Source organism: Phoenix dactylifera, chromosome 3 (genome assembly GCF_009389715.1).
Source record: "Phoenix dactylifera cultivar Barhee BC4 chromosome 3, palm_55x_up_171113_PBpolish2nd_filt_p, whole genome shotgun sequence".
NCBI classification, from domain to species: domain Eukaryota; kingdom Viridiplantae; phylum Streptophyta; class Magnoliopsida; order Arecales; family Arecaceae; genus Phoenix; species Phoenix dactylifera.
In genome coordinates this window covers 9,152,355-9,170,646 of record NC_052394.1, presented here as the reverse complement: position 1 = coordinate 9,170,646, position 18,292 = coordinate 9,152,355, and the positions used below count along the sequence as shown (strand labels likewise).

Genomic DNA, 18,292 nt, shown 5'->3' with positions numbered 1-18,292 from the left:
TGCAAAACTTTGATGCATGACTTTACATCTCAATTCTTCAGACTGTTTTGTTTTTTCCTTGAAAAAATGTGATCACAAAAGCTAAGTTACTATGCATTTAGAAGATGAGACCCACAGTTCACCATTACAAGATGCAAATAATACTATCTAGGCATGGACCATAAATTACTCCATATATTTTACTCTTCGACCAAACAACAAATTTCTCCGAGCTTTCCTAGTGAAGGTGTCCGCAACCGTACATCCTCTTTGGTAGTTGGCCGGCCGTTGGACCCCTCTGCCTCCCCCTCTCTCTCTCTCCCTCCAGTCCTCCCCCTCTCTCTCTCTCCCTCCAGTCCTCCCTCTCTCTCTCTCTCTCTTGCGCTCTCCTCTTGTTCTCTTCCTATCTTCCTCCCTCTTCCCTTATTTTTTTTTGATACCGTTGCTGATAAGATTTCTACACCTATCTCTCAACTGGCCCCCCAAATCTACTCATGCTCTCTGTCACGCCCCGGATCCGGATCCGTGACACGGCCGTGCTATTGCCGACTATCGCCCACAGTAGCACGCAGCCTCATACAGGGGTAACAGGTAGCCAAAAAGGATTCATCCTTATATATATATTAAAAGTTTGCAGTACAACCTTCAAGTTTGAAACCAAAAATACAGAACTTCTATGCTATTCAAATGTACAGAAGTATATAAGCTTCTCCAAAAATACGAAGCTCTGTAACAAAATAAAAACATATCTGATGGCGATCACTGGTGAGGATCTGAAAGAAAACGAAACATAAACAGATGTGAGCTACACGGCTCAGTAAGTAATCCTGCATAATCCTACCGGATCAACCAGTAGACTAAACATGTAAATCAGGGTTTTGAGAAGCTGACATGCATGTTTATCTAATAATCATCCTGGCATAATAAGTATGCAATTTAAACAAAGCAGTAGTACAAATCACAAAATTTTCATATTATATGCATATGAAACCGTGCCCCCCGGCATGCCGTGGTCCTTTTACTCTCGGATGCTACTGCGAAGTCAGACTCGGCCACTGGCGGGGCCAGCTCAGTTACTATTCAGCCACTGGCGGGGCAAGCTCAGTTACTATTCAGCCACTGGTGGGGCAGGCCCAATTCCAATTCAGCCACTGGCGGGGCAGGCTCAGTTACTATTCAGCCACTGGCGGGGCAGCTCAGTTACTATTCAGCCACTGGCGGCTCAGTCATTCTCAGTAGCATCTTTGAGCCCATTATAGTGCCTCTGGGCTAGCTAAGACTTTATAAACTTACATGCATGATTATAATATCAGTATCATCATGTTGCATACATAGCCATAGCTTCTGGGATCATTAAAGTTACTTATGCATTGTAACATATCATGTATGAAACATATATACTTAAAATAAATGCTTAGGAAACATTAATAACATAACATGATCCATAACAGGATTAGGACAGGTTACTTACAGTGATTCGTTTTCTCCCAAGTTTCTTATGTCCTGGTGACGGATCCTGAGTCACCTAAAATCACATTATAATGAACATATTATTTCCTTTTACTTGTTTGGATTCTACCCGAAATTTAGCCCAAGTCTAATGTGTTCATATTGGAGCCTTGATTGGGTCCATATGGTTTAATTGGCCTTCTAATTGGTCATTAGGCTTAATCCCAAGTTTAATTTGGGTTTAATTTTGGTTAAATTTATAGTCTGGCTTGTCCAGACTTAGCCCAATTTGATTGGGCTCGGGTTTAGTCAAATTTGGCTAAACCCTTTCCCCTTTTTTTTTTCTCTTTTTCTTTTTCTTTTTCTTTTTCTTTTTCTTTTTCTTTTTCTTTTTCTTTTTCTTTGGGCTTAACGGGTTGCGGGTTCGGATTCGGATCCGACCCGCGAACCCGTTATCAGGTTTTCTTCCCCCCTTCCAGAGGCTTCCGCCTCTTCATCTCCCGCTCTCCTCTCTCTCCTCTCTTTTCTCCTTCGTCTCCACCGAAACCCACGCCTCCGGCCGGTCCTCCGGCCCCCTCCTTCTCCTCCGGCCAGATCTGTGGCCTTCTCCCTCTCGGTCACTCCCTCTCCTTCTCTCTCTCTTTCTCTTTCTTTCTTCTTTGTTTTCGCCGAGACCCTAGCCTCCGGCCGAGCCCTCGGCTTTCTTCTTCTTTTTTTTTTTCCTTTATTTTCATCGAAACCCTGACTTCCGGCCCACCGAAACCCTCCTCTTCTCCCTTTTTCTTCCCTTGCAGGCGGCCGGGGAGACGAGGCTCCCCCCGATCTACCAACCGAGGTGGAGTTTCCCCCCCCGGAGCGCCGGCGGAAGGGAAGGCCAGCCCTTCCTCCCTCCGAAGTAATGCCGGAGAGGGGAAGGGCTCGGAGATGGGTCGGGATCCGGCTATAAACGAGAGCCTCCACCCGCTCCGTCCACGGCAAGGCATGGCCGGAGGGGATGAAGCCTCAAGGTCCGGTGAGTTCTTTTTTTTTTTTTTTTTTTTTTCTTTCTTTCTTTCTTCTTTTTCTTTTCTTCGGTCCTTCCTTCCGGCACCACCACCCCTTGCCGGAGAAGAGGTGGTGGTCCGGCCGGGGCTGGCGGCCCTGTGGCCGCCTCTGTTGTCGTCCCGGCCAGATATGGCGGCCTGGGTTGCCCCCCCCGAACCCCAAGGTACCCGCGGCCGAGGCCGCGGTGTCCGGTTCGTCAACAGGCCGAACCCGGTTGGGTTCGGTCCGGATGGTCGCGGCCTGTGAGTCCGGCCCGACCCAGGGATTGTGGGTTTTTCTCCCTCTCCTGTGCCGGCCTCCTCCCCTCTATGTCACTGTTGACACAGAGGGGAAGAGCACCCCACAGAGGGGTTTCTCCATGCTTTATAATTTTATTAACAGGGAGTCCATACCTGGTTTTAGTCGGGTGTAGTCGGGCAGTGCTTCCTCCCTGGTAGTCCCCCCTTCTTCAGAGCTTCAGGGCTCCTTGGCCTTAGGCTCCAGGGCTTCGGCTCCCTCTCTCTTTCTCTCGTTCGGTGTTTAGGGGGGTCTGTGATTTGGGGTTGCCGGCAGAGGCTTAAATATTTGTTTAGAGGATGAAACCCCCCTCTGAGAGGTCCCATCCTCTCCTTTCCTCCATACTTCGGGACTGGCCGCCGCCCCCCCTTGTCTCCGGCGCGCCGGCATCGGCTGCCAGCAGGGGGTGCGGTAACCCCTCCCTGTCGGTCTTATCCCTTCGTTTTTTTTTTTTTTTATTCCTGATAATAATTATGCTGGCTACAGTGAAATTTGGGCCCAACCCTTAACTGGGCCTATTTCTTATTGGGCCTAGTAGGTTGTGGGCCCGGACATTACATCCTTCCCCCCTTAAATAAATTTCGTCCTCGAAATTAAACATACCTCGGTTCTCGAAGAGCTGAGGGTAGCGTTGTCGCATCTCTTCCTCCAATTTCCAGGTAGCTTCCCTTTCAGTGTGGTTGGTCCACTGGACTTTAACGTAGGGAATGGTGCGCCTTCGGAGAATTTGCTCTTTTCTGTCTATGATGCGCAGGGGAGCCTCCTCATAGGTTAAATCTTTATTTAATTGCAGAGGCTCATGTGGTACCACATGGCTGGAATTCGGAACGTACCTCCGTAACAAAGAGACGTGAAAGACGTTGTGTACGCCTGATAGCTCTGAAGGTAGGGCCAATTTGTAGGCAACTTTGCCTATTCTAGCAAGAACCTCAAATGGGCCAATGTAGCGAGGACTTAATTTGCCGTGTCTTCCGAATCGGGTAATACCCTTTGATGGTGAAATTTTTAGGAAGACAAAGTTCCCCTCCAAAAATTCCAAGGCCCTTCTTCCTCTGTCAGCCCATCTTTTCTGTCTATCCTGGGCAGCCTGAAGCCTTTGCTTAATTAGTAGTACCTTGTCTCGGGTGTGCTGGGCCAGTTCGGGGCCTAGCATTTTCCGCTCCCCGACATCATCCCAGTGTAAGGGGGATCGACATCTTCTCCCATAGAGAGCTTCGTATGGGGCCATCTGGATACTGGAATGGTAGCTATTGTTATAAGCAAATTCCACCAGTGGTATGTGACTATCCCAGTTTCCACCTAGGTCCACAGTGCAAGCCCTCAGCATGTCTTCCAGAGTTTGGATTGTCCGCTCTGACTGGCCGTCAGTCTGGGGGTGGTATGCTGTACTGAGCCTCAGTCCGGTACCCATGGCCTTCTGAAAGCTTTCCCAGAATCTGGACACGAATCGGGGGTCACGATCAGAAATGATACTCACTGGTACTCCGTGCAGGCGTACAATCTCATCGATGTATAATTGGGCCAGCTTGTCTAAAGGAGTACCAATTCTGAATGGCAGAAAATGAGCTGATTTTGTAAGGCGATCAACAATCACCCACACTGCATCATTCTTTCTCACCGTTTTGGGGAGTCCTGTAACAAAATCCATCGTGATGTGCTCCCACTTCCATTCAGGAATTTCTATTGGTTCCAGCAACCCTGCTGGCCTCTGGTGCTCTGCTTTTACTAGCTGACAGGTCAAGCATCGGGCCACAAACTCAACTATTTCTCTCTTCATCCCCTTCCACCAGTAATGTTCCCGAAGGTCCCGGTACATTTTAGTACTGCCTGGATGAATAGAGAAACGGGATTGGTGGGCTTCTTCCATGATTTCCCTTTTTAGGTCAACATTTGCCGGTACACACAGTCGGTGGCCAAACCTTAAAGTGCCATCTGGGTGCATTTGGAGTTCGGGTCGCAACCCTTTCTCCACTTCATCCTTGAGCTGGCAAATGTGCTCATCAGACTGCTGGGCAACCTTTATTCTATCGATCAAGGTTGGTTGTATACTCAAGGCGGCCAGCAAAATTTTTGTAGTTTGGGTAACCACCTCAACCTGCATTTTATCGAGATCCTTCTGAATCTGTGGTTGAGTGGTGAGTAAAGCGGCGGAGCTTATAACTGACTTTCTGCTTAGGGCATCCGCCACCACGTTGGCCTTTCCTGGGTGGTATTTAATACTCAGGTCATAATCCTTCAAGAGTTCCAACCACCTTCTTTGCCTCATATTCAATTCCTTCTGGGTGAATATATACTTCAGGCTCTTGTGGTCGGTGTACACATCACAGTGTTCGCCATACAAATAATGTCTCCAAAGTTTCAAGGCGAACACTACTGCGGCCAACTCTAGGTCATGTGTTGGGTAGTTCTGTTCATAGGGTTTCAGCTGTCTCGAGGCATAGGCTACCACCTTGCCATCTTGCATCAGCACACAGCCTAGCCCGTTCTTGGAAGCATCACTGTAGATGGTAAATTCTCCAGTTAAGGACGGTAATGTCAAAATTGGGGCAGAAACTAACCTTTGTTTAAGCTCCCGGAAGCTCCTCTCACACTTGCCGTCCCAGATAAACTTGGCCCGTTTCTTAGTCAACTGGGTCAAGGGGGTAGCTATTTTGGAGAACCCTTCCGCAAATCGCCGGTAATACCCGGCTAATCCCAAAAAGCTTCTTATTTCCTTGGCGTTGGTGGGACGAGGCCAATCCACCACCGCTTCTATCTTCTTGGGGTCCACTGACACTCCTTCCTTGGAGATTATATGGCCGAGGAACGCCACACTGTCCAGCCAAAACTCACATTTGTTCAGCTTGGCGTACAGCCTCTTCTCTCGAAGGATTTGTAGCACCACCCTCAAATGGTCTTCATGTTCCTTCCGGCTCTTTGAGTATATCAAAATGTCATCGATAAAAACTATCACGAACTGATCCAAATATTGTTTAAAGACTCTGTTCATCAAGTCCATAAATGCAGCCGGGGCATTGGTCAGTCCAAAAGGCATAACCAGAAATTCATAATGCCCATACCTGGTTCGAAATGCAGTTTTTGGCACATCCTCAGATTTGATCTTCAGCTGATGGTAGCCTGACCTCAAATCTATCTTGGAGAAGACTTGGGCGCCTTGCAGCTGATCAAACAGGTCATCGATCCGAGGTAGGGGATATTTGTTCTTTATGGTTATCTTGTTCAATTTTCGGTAATCGATGCATAGCCGCATACTCCCGTCTTTCTTTTTCACAAATAGGACAGGAGCTCCCCATGGCGACGCACTGGGCTGGATGAACTTTTTATCCAGGAGTTCTTGTAGTTGTACCTTCAATTCCCTTAACTCAGCAGGGGCCATCCGGTAAGGAGCCTTGGAGACTGGCCCCTCTCCTGGTGCGAGGTCGATTGTGAATTCGATCTCTCGGTCTGGGGGTAATCCTGGTAATTCCTCCGGGAAGACATCCGGATATTCTCTGACTACTGGAATATCTTCCAGTTTGGTCTCTTTCTGGGTATCCATTACACAGGCTAGATAGGCCATACACCCTTTTCTCACAGCCTTTCCAGCTTTCAAGGCAGAAATAAAGTGTAGTGTGGGAGCATCTTGAAGGGGTATATCGCCCTGAAAGAAAAATTCTTGCTCCCCAGGTATCCGAAATACCACCCTCTTGTGGTAACAATCAATGTGGGCGTGATACTGTGACATCCAGTCCATGCCCAAGATAATATCAAAGTCTTGCATGTCAAGCTGTAAAAGATTTGTCTCTAATTCTTTTTCCCCTATCTGAATTATGCAATCTTTATATTTAGTGTCAACAATTGCGGTTTTCTAAAGGGGTGTAGCAACATGCCATGGTTCCACTAATTTCTCAGATGTGCTATGTAATTGTCTGGAAAAGCTAACCGACACGAAAGAATGCGTAGAACCAGAATCAAATAGAATGAGGGCAGGAACCAAGTTGACCAGAAGTGTACCTGTCACCACTTGATCGCTAGCACTGGCATCCTGTCGAGTCAGTGCGAAAACCCGAGGGTTACCCCTCGATCTCTGGTCCTCTGGTGCAGTATGTCTGGGCTCGTCCTTCTTTCGGCTAGGGCAGTTGCGGGCGATGTGTCCTGTCTGCCCGCAAGAATAACAAGCTCCGGTCTTCTTCATGCAGGTACCCCTGTGGTTTCCGCCACAGGTGGGGCAGCCTCTGCTCTGTCTCTTCTTGGGCATAGACCCCTTGCTGCCTCCAGCCCCACTACTCGGTGCTCCTGATGACCGGGTCCTCTTCAGGTCCTCCCTCTCTCTCCCGGACTATATCAGGTCAGCCTCAACCTTCAAGGCTCGGTCCAGTACATCTTTGTAGCTTGAGAATAAATGAGAGGATATTCAGGACCGAATCCCGTACCTCAATCCCTGCTCAAACCGGTTCACCTTACTTCTCTCATCCTCCATGAACTGGGGGCAAAATCGTCCCAGTTCGTTAAATTTATTGGCGTACTCCAGAACGGACATCTGGTCAGTCTGGGTTAGTGTCAAAAACTCATTCTGCTTCGCCAGGTGCACTGAGTCCGGAAAGTATTGATTGTAAAACATCCTCTTAAAGTCCCTCCAGGTGAGTCTGTCAACGGCATAAGCCGTCTCCATGGCCGTCCACCAGTATTCGGCGTTTCCTGTCAGCATAGAGGTCGCCTGCCGGACTGTCACCTCATCAGGAAAGTGGAGGGCTCGGAACATCTTTTCTATCTCTCGGATCCATGTTTCAGCCGCCATAGGGTCAGACCCACCCTCAAAGGTCGGGGGGTTCAGTCGGCGGAACCTCTCATAGCAGGAGTCTGCTGATGGCATAGCGGCCAACTGCATCATCTGCTGCTGTTGCAGCACTTGCGCCATAAGCTGATACACTCCGGCTAGGCCTGCCTGACCTGCTGCAGACCGTGGAGTATCCGGGGAAACTGACCGCTCGCTGGGCTCCGGGGAGGGTGGTCTCCGGTCGTCATCCATATCTTCCTAATGATCACCTAGCAGTCAAAAATTTTTAAAGTGAGGTTATGATAAACTAGCATATTATAACATTTTCTATGACGGTGACATTCTTAACTACCCTTTTCCTTAGGCATTTTATGGTTATTCTATTGTTTAACCTAAGGCTCTGATACCACTAGATGTCACGCCCCGGATCCGGATCCGTGACACGGCCATGCTATTGCCGACTATCGCCCACAGTAGCACGCAGCCTCATACAGGGGTAACAGGTAGCCAAAAAGGATTCATCCTTATATATATATTAAAAGTTTGCAGTACAACCTTCAAGTTTGAAACCAAAAATACAGAACTTCTATGCTATTCAAATGTACAGAAGTATATAAGCTTCTCCAAAAATACGAAGCTCTGTAACAAAATAAAAACATATCTGATGGCGATCACTGGTGAGGATCTGAAAGAAAACGAAACATAAACAGATGTGAGCTACACGGCTCAGTAAGTAATCCTGCATAATCCTACCGGATCAACCAGTAGACTAAACATGTAAATCAGGGTTTTGAGAAGCTGACATGCATGTTTATCTAATAATCATCTTGGCATAATAAGTATGCAATTTAAACAAAGCAGTAGTGCAAATCACAAAATTTTCATATTATATGCATATGAAATCGTGCCCCCCGGCATGCCGTGGTCCTTTTACTCTCGGATGCTACTGCGAAGTCAGACTCGGCCACTGGCGGGGCCAGCTCAGTTACTATTCAGCCACTGGCGGGGCAAGCTCAGTTACTATTCAGCCACTGGCGGGGCAGGCCCAATTCCAATTCAGCCACTGGCGGGGCAGGCTCAGTTACTATTCAGCCACTGGCGGGGCAGCTCAGTTACTATTCAGCCACTGGCGGCTCAGTCATTCTCAGTAGCATCTTTGAGCCCATTATAGTGCCTCTGGGCTAGCTAAGACTTTATAAACTTACATGCATGATTATAATATCAGTATCATCATGTTGCATACATAGCCATAGCTTCTGGGATCATTAAAGTTACTTATGCATTGTAACATATCATGTATGAAACATATATACTTAAAATAAATGCTTAGGAAACATTAATAACATAACATGATCCATAACAGGATTAGGACATGTTACTTACAGTGATTCGTTTTCTCCCAAGTTTCTTACGTCCTGGTGACGGATCCTGAGTCACCTAAAATCACATTATAATGAGCATATTATTTCCTTTTACTTGTTTGGATTCTACCCGAAATTTAGCCCAAGTCTAATGTGTTCATATTGGAGCCTTGATTGGGTCCATATGGTTTAATTGGCCTTCTAATTGGTCATTAGGCTTAATCCCAAGTTTAATTTAGGTTTAATTTTGGTTAAATTTATAGTCTGGCTTGTCCAGACTTAGCCCAATTTGATTGGGCTCGGGTTTAGTCAAATTTGGCTAAACCCTTTCCCCTTTTTTTTTCTCTTTTTCTTTTTCTTTTTCTTTTTCTTTTTCTTTTTCTTTTTCTTTGGGCTTAACGGGTTGCGGGTTTGGATTCGGATCCGACCCGCGAACCCGTTATCAGGTTTTCTTCTCCCCTTCCAGAGGCTTCCGCCTCTTCATCTCCCGCTCTCCTCTCTCTCCTCTCTTTTCTCCTTCGTCTCCACCGAAACCCACGCCTCCGGCCGGTCCTCCGGCCCCCTCCTTCTCCTCCGGCCAGATCTGTGGCCTTCTCCCTCTCGGTCACTCCCTCTCCTTCTCTCTCTCTTTCTCTTTCTTTCTTCTTTGTTTTCGCCGAGACCCTAGCCTCCGGCCGAGCCCTCGGCTTTCTTCTTTTTTTTTTTTTTTTCTTTATTTTCACCGAAACCCTGACTTCCGGCCCACCGAAACCCTCCTCTTCTCCCTTTTTCTTCCCTTGCAGGCGGACGGGGAGACGAGGCTCCCTCCGATCTACCAACCGAGGTGGAGTTTCCCCCCCCGGAGCGCCGGCGGAAGGGAAGGCCAGCCCTTCCTCCCTCCGAAGTAATCCCGGAGAGGGGAAGGGCTCGGAGATGGGTCGGGATCCGGCTATAAACGAGAGCCTCCACCCGCTCCGTCCACGGCAAGGCATGGCCGGAGGGGATGAAGCCTCAAGGTCCGGTGAGTTCTTTTTTTTTTTTTTTTTTCTTTCTTTCTTTCTTTCTTCTTTTCTTTTCTTCGGTCCTTCCTTCCGGCACCACCACCCCTTGCCGGAGAAGAGGTGGTGGTCCGGCCGGGGCTGGCGGCCCTGTGGCCGCCTCTGTTGTCGTCCCGGCCAGATATGGCGGCCTGGGTTGCCCCCCCCGAACCCCAAGGTACCCGCGGCCGAGGCCGCGGTGTCCGGTTCGTCAACAGGCCGAACCCGGTTGGGTTCGGTCCGGATGGTCACGGCCTGTGAGTCCGGCCCGACCCAGGGATTGTGGGTTTTTCTCCCTCTCCTGTGCCGGCCTCCTCCCCTCTATGTCACTGTTGACACAGAGGGGAAGAGCACCCCACAGAGGGGTTTCTCCATGCTTTATAATTTTATTAACAGGGAGTCCATACCTGGTTTTAGTCGGGTGTAGTCGGGCAGTGCTTCCTCCCTGGTAGTCCCCCCTTCTTCAGAGCTTCAGGGCTCCTTGGCCTTAGGCTCCAGGGCTTCGGCTCCCTCTCTCTTTCTCTCGTTCGGTGTTTAGGGGGGTCTGTGATTTGGGGTTGCCGACAGAGGCTTAAATATTTGTTTAGAGGATGAAACCCCCCTCTGAGAGGTCCCATCCTCTCCTTTCCTCCATACTTCGGGACTGGCCGCCGCCCCCCTTGTCTCCGGCGCGCCGGCATCGGCTGCCAGCAGGGAGTGCGGTAACCCCTCCCTGTCGGTCTTATCCCTTCGTTTTTTTTTTTTTATTCCTGATAATAATTATGCTGGCTACAGTGAAATTTGGGCCCAACCCTTAACTGGGCCTATTTCTTATTGGGCCTAGTAGGTTGTGGGCCCAAACATTACACTCTCATTCCTTTTTCTCCTCTTTTTTCTCTCTTCAATGTGAATGCCTCCCATTAGTTTCAACTTCCCTTCCTTCCCCTCTCCCTTCTCTCTTTACGAGAGCTCAATTAGTAGATTGCTTTACGGACGTCAATGTCCTAGTTGTGCTCTTCCTTAATGCTTTTCAGCGACTTAGGCCCTGTTTGGAAAGCTTTTGAAGGGCCAAAAAGCATTTTCTGGTTCTCCAAAAGTACTTTTAGATAAAAAATGATGTTTAGTAAAATTTTCGGAAAGCTGTTTCAGCTTTTGCGGGAAGCTGAAAACAACTTTTGGGAAGAAGCTCTAATTTGGAGCTTTCCGAAATGCTGTTTTCAGCTTTGTCGGGAAGCTATTTTTTGACCAAAATACCCTCATTTAAATCACACTTTTTTCCTCAAAACCCTTATCCCGCCTCTTCCTTTCTCCCTTTCCCTCTCAATCTTCTTCTTCCTTTCTCTCTATTTGTTAGAGTGATAAATAGTCATTAGAAGGATGAAAAATTAATTTACACTAATAATTATAATATTTTATATATTTAATATTGTATTATACTATAAATATAATATTATATTACATTATATCATAATGCATTGATATATTATAAATAATTTAATATTATATTAAATTATTATTCTATAATATATAATGTTATAATACTATATTATGATAATATTATATTACATTATATTAATATTATACTATATCATATATTTATATATTAATATATATTATATTATATTATGCTCTGTTATATAATACTGGTAATGTTCTTTATGATCATTTTGTCACACAAAAGTACTTTCTCAGTTTATTTACCAAACACATGTTAAAGTGCCACAGCACTTTAGAAATGTAGCTATCAAACAGCAAACAGCTTTTTATAAACACTCTGCTTCAAACAGCTCTGCTTCAAACAGCTCTTCTTTTAACAGCTTTACTTCCAAAAGCTCTACTTCCAAAAGCTCTACTTCTAACAGCTCTACTTCCAAAAGCTCTACTACTAACAGCTCCCCCAAACAAGGCCTTAATTTGCGTGCTTATCTATGCACTAATCTTTGGTGAGTCAACCAGCAGCGAAGTAGACTGCAGTCAAAATTTGAATTTTTAAGTTTTAAAATTTGAATGAGGTATATGGTTTGTATGGGAGGTATTTTGAATTTTAAGTTTTGAATCTCAGAGTCTTATCTTAGATGGAAGTAAAAAAAATTTCCAGCTTTTGTGCTCTTCTCTTCTTGTACTCCTTAATTACCTCTTAATGAAATATAGGATGGGTCTCCCTCCCTTTTCATAAAAAAAAAAAAAAAAAAAAAAGGACTCCATATATTCAAATAGAGTTATAATCTATAACCAGAAAAAATAGGTGCAACAAAGAGGAAAAGTTTGATGTGTATATAATTTTAACTATAATAGGATTTGAAGAGTCTTCATCAAAATTTTGCTATCATGAAGATAGTGCTCTTTTCCGTTCATCAATACACAAAAACGTCTTACTTGGTTATTTATGTCTTGTATTTTGACAAGGACCATTGACGCATGTGCAGTACAATGGGGAAGTGAAAGTCAAGAAAGAAGGATAAGAAGAAAGGGACCTTATTAATTCAAGTTCAGGCTGCATCTAATACCTGTCTAAATTTTCTCATAAAAAATGTAAATGTTCCAAACCTTTCTTCTTGTATTGGCCTGCAAAAGAATCATGCTATTTTTTTATGATAGACATTTAAACATACGTAGGCTGAAGCTCCACATAAGCCGAACTCTTGGCTTGGCTTGGCTTGATAGCTCGCTGTGGTTTGGTAATTCACGATTAAGCGCAACAAGAATGTATATTGGGTTAAGTTTGAGCTAGGCTCGAGCTCAGTTTACTCTTATGAAGTTGTTGGATTTGCAAAAAGAATTTTTCCTCGCTGTAATATTTTTATTGAGAAGATGATTTCTAAAAATATAATGGAAAATAGTTTTAGTATATTTGATTGATCATGAGAAAATAATATATTACAGAGTGACTTATGTTTGGTTCAGCCTCTACTTTTTTAGAAAAGTTATATAAAATACCTATTATACTCTTAACAAAGAAAAAATCTTACCTATAGATTTTGATGACTTAAGGGTACTTTTAGAAAAAAAGAGCTCCAATTTTCAACTGGTGGGAAAGTAGCTTTCTTATGTCCTCCATGAATTTTTTTTCTCTACTTTTTGTTACACTTTTTTGTTTCTCTGTTGACCATTTTTTTTTTCATTTTTTTTCCACGAATCAAACAAGTCCTCTATGTTAAGTTTGAACATATATTTTTTTTCTTTTAAAGAAAACTTCTTTATCTTTAGATTTGTTTGGTTTGCGAAAAAAAGAAAAAAAAGTAAGGTCAACGGAAAAAATAAAAAAATATCTCTTATTTAGTTAGAATTTTTCAATAAGAAAGGTGGAAAAGTAACATTTTCATAAAAATAAGATTTTCATATTTTATGAAGAAGAAAAATCTATGAATGGCACGACAAAGTTACTTCCTTACTGGTTGGAAATTGGAATCTTTTTCTTTTAGTAGGACTCTTAAGCCATCAAAATCTATCGGTAAAGATTTTTCCTTTATTAAGAATATAATAGGTATTTTATATAACTTTTTTGGTAAAACATATGCTCAATCAAACATAAGCCATTCTATAATTTGTCATTTTTTTCTGATCAACTAAATATACCAAAACTATTTTTCTAAATATTATATTTTTAAAAATATTTTTTAAAAAATATTTAAAAAAAATTCTGCCAAATAAGTTCTTCAACTCTCGCACGCTCAGGGTGGACTATGACGACATGCTCAGGGGACTTCGAGAGAAAGAAATGAAAATTTATAAATAAAATACCGCTCGAGCAGCATGGTGGAATCAATGCATGGACGGCCTTTAGCTAGGACGTGACATACCTTGTATTTGTGGTACCCATCAGAAGCCACGTCACCGGTGCTCTTGTCTGGCATCTTTCCTGTCATGGTCGTGAACTCGTTATCGATGGTCAACCCTTTTATGGATGTGTGTGTATATGTATGTATGCATGTGTATATATATATATATATATATATATATATATATATATATATATATATATATATATATATATATATATATATATATATATATATATAAAAGTTTAAAATATATTTGTAATTCAGATCCACATCTAATTAAAATCTTAAATCTAATTTTAATATTATAGTAAAAATAGTCCAATATCATATTGCATTAGGATAGAGATCGAGTATTTAACAAATTGTTTTGCCATATTTTTGAATCATTTTTCAAAGTATACTATTTTCAAACACCACATATTGATATAGAAAAAATAATAGTTGTGTCGAGCATTCATGCAATCAGAAGAGTTTAAAAGTATAAACATTAAGTAAAAATATTGGCAAATGAGATGAGCATAAAGTTGGTGGAATAAGATGGGTTAAGATTTTTACTATTCTTTCCGATTCTATAACACTCAATATACTTTTAACCGAATAATTAATATAATACGGGAGAAGTATTTACTTCCTCCATTCTAAAAAAAAAAAAAGTTTTACTATTCTTTACTTGATTTTTGTTTTCTTTTATGACCGACAAGAAAAGTTATAGATAAACATACATGTATGTACGTGTACGTGTATTTTTACATGTGCAAGTACATATATGCATATATTTGTATCTAAGCATATAATTGGTTTGGATTTGGGACAAATCCCAAATCCTATGGAGCAAGACTTTGGGTATAATTTTGAAATACCTAATCAAAAAAATTATTAGATGTATTTTTCATGCCCAAACCCATTGTTTTAGCAGGAGAGAGAGAGAGAGAGAGAGAGAGAAACCCTTTGCCGATAAATTGTTGTTTGCGAACCTGATCGGCCCCAGCAAATCTTAAATCTAAAACATTCTATGATGTACACCTAACGTGAAAACCGATTGCACCGATCTTTCTGTCCTTTTTTCCGGCTAACAACAAATTAATCTGATGGCATAAAACCATGCCCCTCCCATGCATGCACCCAATCCAAGCTGACAGAAATGGACTCACCTTCATGAGTAAACGTATCCCAGATGCAAGGACTCCTTCCATCCTCAGCTGCTGCTCCCTCCACCTACAGTTTAGAACGAAGAACCAGTATATTACTTGTCTCAATCTTGCTCATTATTGCCTCTCTCTCTCTCTCTCTCTCTCTCTCTCTCTCTCTCTCTCTCTCTCTCTGAGGAGCTTAAATCGAGAGAAAACTTAATTACCTGGTAAGCTGAGGTTCCAGCCCCAAAGACAAAGTCCGGTGAGAAGTCATCCCTGCTATATCGTGGTGCAGTTCGGCTCGAATCCACCTCCAGAGATGCAAACAGTAGGAGGAGCAACAAAGGAACGGTGCTCCCCCTCCTCATCCTTTTTCTTCTGTCGTGCCCCCCTTCAGTTGATGCGCAGAAGAGCTGGGCGAGAAAAGGCTATAGAACTCGCTCTTGTATATGGAATTCATGGGCGGCGTGAGATGCCGATTCAGTAGGGCCATGCGGTTGCCGACAACGAAACCCCCCCAGCGACAAGAACGTATGATCGGGCCCCACGCGATTGTGTTTTTTTTTTTTCCTTCTAACACGAACAAAAACACTAGTAAGATGCGTTGTATTCCCGGTGCTCCTTCTATATTGGCCTTGGGAATTATGTCACGTAATGAAGCAAAGTGGATGGTAAAAGATTAATTAGGTTGAGAGAGACTTTTTGGAGTGCTATTTCCCGTAGTTACCATAACATTGCTCATAACCACCACAGGTCATGAAGCGTCCGTCAATTAGAGAGCTGCTCTTATGGGAGTTGGTAGCCAATTTTGTTTTTTTTTTATATATTATTTTTATGGCAGCCAACTTTGTAACTTTGTAAGTGTTAATAATTGCTCTGCTTTTATTTTTGACCGAATGATATAATATAATATTTGTTTTATTAGAATGAAAAAGACGGCGGTAGAGCCCGGCCTTCGGATTGCATTAGGTTTGCTAACTGAACGATAGATTGGTCCAACCATGAACCAACACAAACAGACAAAAAGAGATAACACGAAAAATGGAGCGATATACACGTGTTTTGTGCATGTCGGTTTATAGTTGGACTGGTCCACTAGCTCATCGGTGCTCCTGATCCAACTAAAATTACAATTGAAGGATGCTGAGATAGATGCTATTGGCATGAATCCGACATCTGCTATGGGGGAGCCACGATGGTGAGATACCATAGAATTAGCAACAAAAACAACAAATAATGTGGACCACCACCGTCTTTATGCCTTTTGATAAATCTACCTTAAGAGGGTATTTGGTATGGAGCGATCATCCTAAAATCAAGGATGATGTGGGTAGAAGAGATCGAGTATCCAGGATCACCATATGTGGTTGCATTGCAGTGATTGATCCTATGTGGCATTGATCTTAAAATACCCCTTACTTCTCAAATCACCACCTAACCCAATGATTGAAAACCTATCCCTGAGATCGAGTATCCAGAATCATCCCAAGACAGTGATCTTGGATTGAAATTTGAAGACAAAAAATACTCTTGGGTCTAGAAAAAAATTAGTATATCAATATATCTAATATTTTATATCAATATTACATAAATTATATTATATTGATATACATATTTATGATTTTGATATATACTATATTATAATATATTATCAATCATATTATTCAATCATAATTTTAAATTATAATACAAAAATATTATTGCACTTTATATTTGTATTATGAAATTATTTAATATATTACTTCTATTTTATCTTATTTTCTAATCAAAATAAATATTAATTTTAAAAATAAAATAATATAAGTATAAATAAAAAATAATTTATAATAATAATTAATGTATTTTATATATGCTCAATAATCTTGGATTCGTATGCAATACCAAACGTATTTATGGATATTCGGATATCTTTAGTCGCTAGAATATTGCATGCCAAACATGATGATCTTTGATCATCAAAAATAAAATTATTTTAAAATAAAAATTATTAATAATCTAAAATTATTTTGATGAACTCATTTAGGCCATCGAATGCCTTTAAAATTAAAAGTTGTCCGCCAACCACCGGCGATAGCGGCTCAAATGCGGGTTCCAAGCGAGGTGGGGTCTAGGGAGAACAATCGAGAAGAGGCAACGTATGAAAAATAAAAAGCAAAGCATCTCCTAGAGACAGGATGCGTCGGGTATACTTGGCTAGATCGCAAAGTTCAAAAAAAGAAAACAATCCTGTCTTTAAAAATGTAATAAAAATAACATAAGAAGGTGAGCGGTCCAAGCGGATGTGCACTTAAGTCAAGCGAGCTCATGGAAGCTGACAAGTGACGTGAGGCATGATGATATTGGTATCTAAGTGACGTGATGCATGATGATATTGGTATCTAAGTGACGTGATGCATGATGATATTGGCATTAACTCCTCGGACGCGAGTAGGATAATTAACAGCCCCCTTACTGCTACATGAGTTTTTCACTATTAATTAGCACAATTTTAATAATCATATAATAATCTATATTAGTCCACATTATTCTTTATTAACATAATTCTATATTGTTAGTATTATTTTTTATTAGTATGATTATATATCGGTCTACATTATTTTTTTATCAGCATAATTTTAAAAATTACATAACAACTTATATTGACGAATATTATTTTTTTTATTAGCATTTTTTTATATCAGCTTATATTAATTTTTTTATGAAGTCTGTTCACGATTATATATGATTTTTGAGGTTGTACCAAATATAATAGAATAGAAAAATAAAATTATTTTTTTAATTGTTAAATAAATCAAACTATAAAAGATGGCTTGTGAACTTAATTTTTCCAAATAATTACGTTGTTGCTTTTCCTCGAAATGCACCTGGTTCACGCCAAATGGTGGGTTGCCACTATATTTTCTCTTGCTCGAACTCTGCTGTTGCCTGTTGGATCTAACTGCACCTTTTGAGCCTTGTGATCGCCCTTGAATTGTTGCCTGCTAATAAGACGTCTCTATGTTAATCTGCAAGAAATGTGGATGCGGGTTCTTTCTCCCCGGGACAAAGTATATATACACAGTCTAGAAGTTTGCATGGGGATCGATGACTGCTAAAAAGGAAGAAAAAGATTCAGAATGAGTTCAAGAAGCGCAGCAAAATGATCCATGCGTGCATAAGAAGTTAAGACTGCTATAAATTAATATATACTCAGGGAAATGGCGGGGGAGGAAAGGAGTATGAAACAGTACTCGCTGCTCCCTCTAATAAAAACTTCAATAAAAAATAAAATGGTAGGCAATTATACAATGTAAAAATCTATCCTAGATGCATGCAAGAGGGTTGCAGGCCAACCACCAGCGATAGCGGCTCAAATACGGGTTCCAAGCAAGCAAGGAGAGTCCAAGGAGAACAATCGAGAAGAGGTAACGTCTGAAAAATAAGAAGCAAAGCATCTCCTAGATAGAGACAAGGATGTGTCGGCTATACTTGGCTCGATCACAAAACAATCCTTCCTTTAGAAATGTAGTAAAAATAATAT

The 18,292-nt window shown here is 42.2% G+C and overlaps 1 protein-coding gene across 5 annotated transcripts in view; it reads right to left on the bottom strand.

Annotated features, from left to right (window-relative positions):
* Positions 1 to 15,206, bottom strand: part of LOC120103961 (beta-glucosidase 22-like) — a 36,774-nt gene extending 21,568 nt beyond the window's left edge. For 4 of the 5 annotated variants that reach the window (XM_039124548.1, XM_039124546.1, XM_039124547.1 and 1 more), the window contains exons 1-3: positions 14,997 to 15,206; positions 14,794 to 14,857; positions 13,661 to 13,719 (exon numbers count right to left, since the gene is read on the bottom strand). In XM_039124548.1, the coding sequence (XP_038980476.1) occupies positions 13,661 to 13,719; positions 14,794 to 14,857; positions 14,997 to 15,140 (267 nt within the window). In that variant the 5' untranslated portion in view covers positions 15,141 to 15,206. Of the gene's footprint in view, positions 1 to 1,450; positions 1,476 to 13,660; positions 13,720 to 14,793; positions 14,858 to 14,996 lie in introns of those variants that run through there. The other variant, XM_039124549.1, reaches the window with a different exon arrangement.
* Positions 15,207 to 18,292: the final 3,086 nt, after the last annotated feature.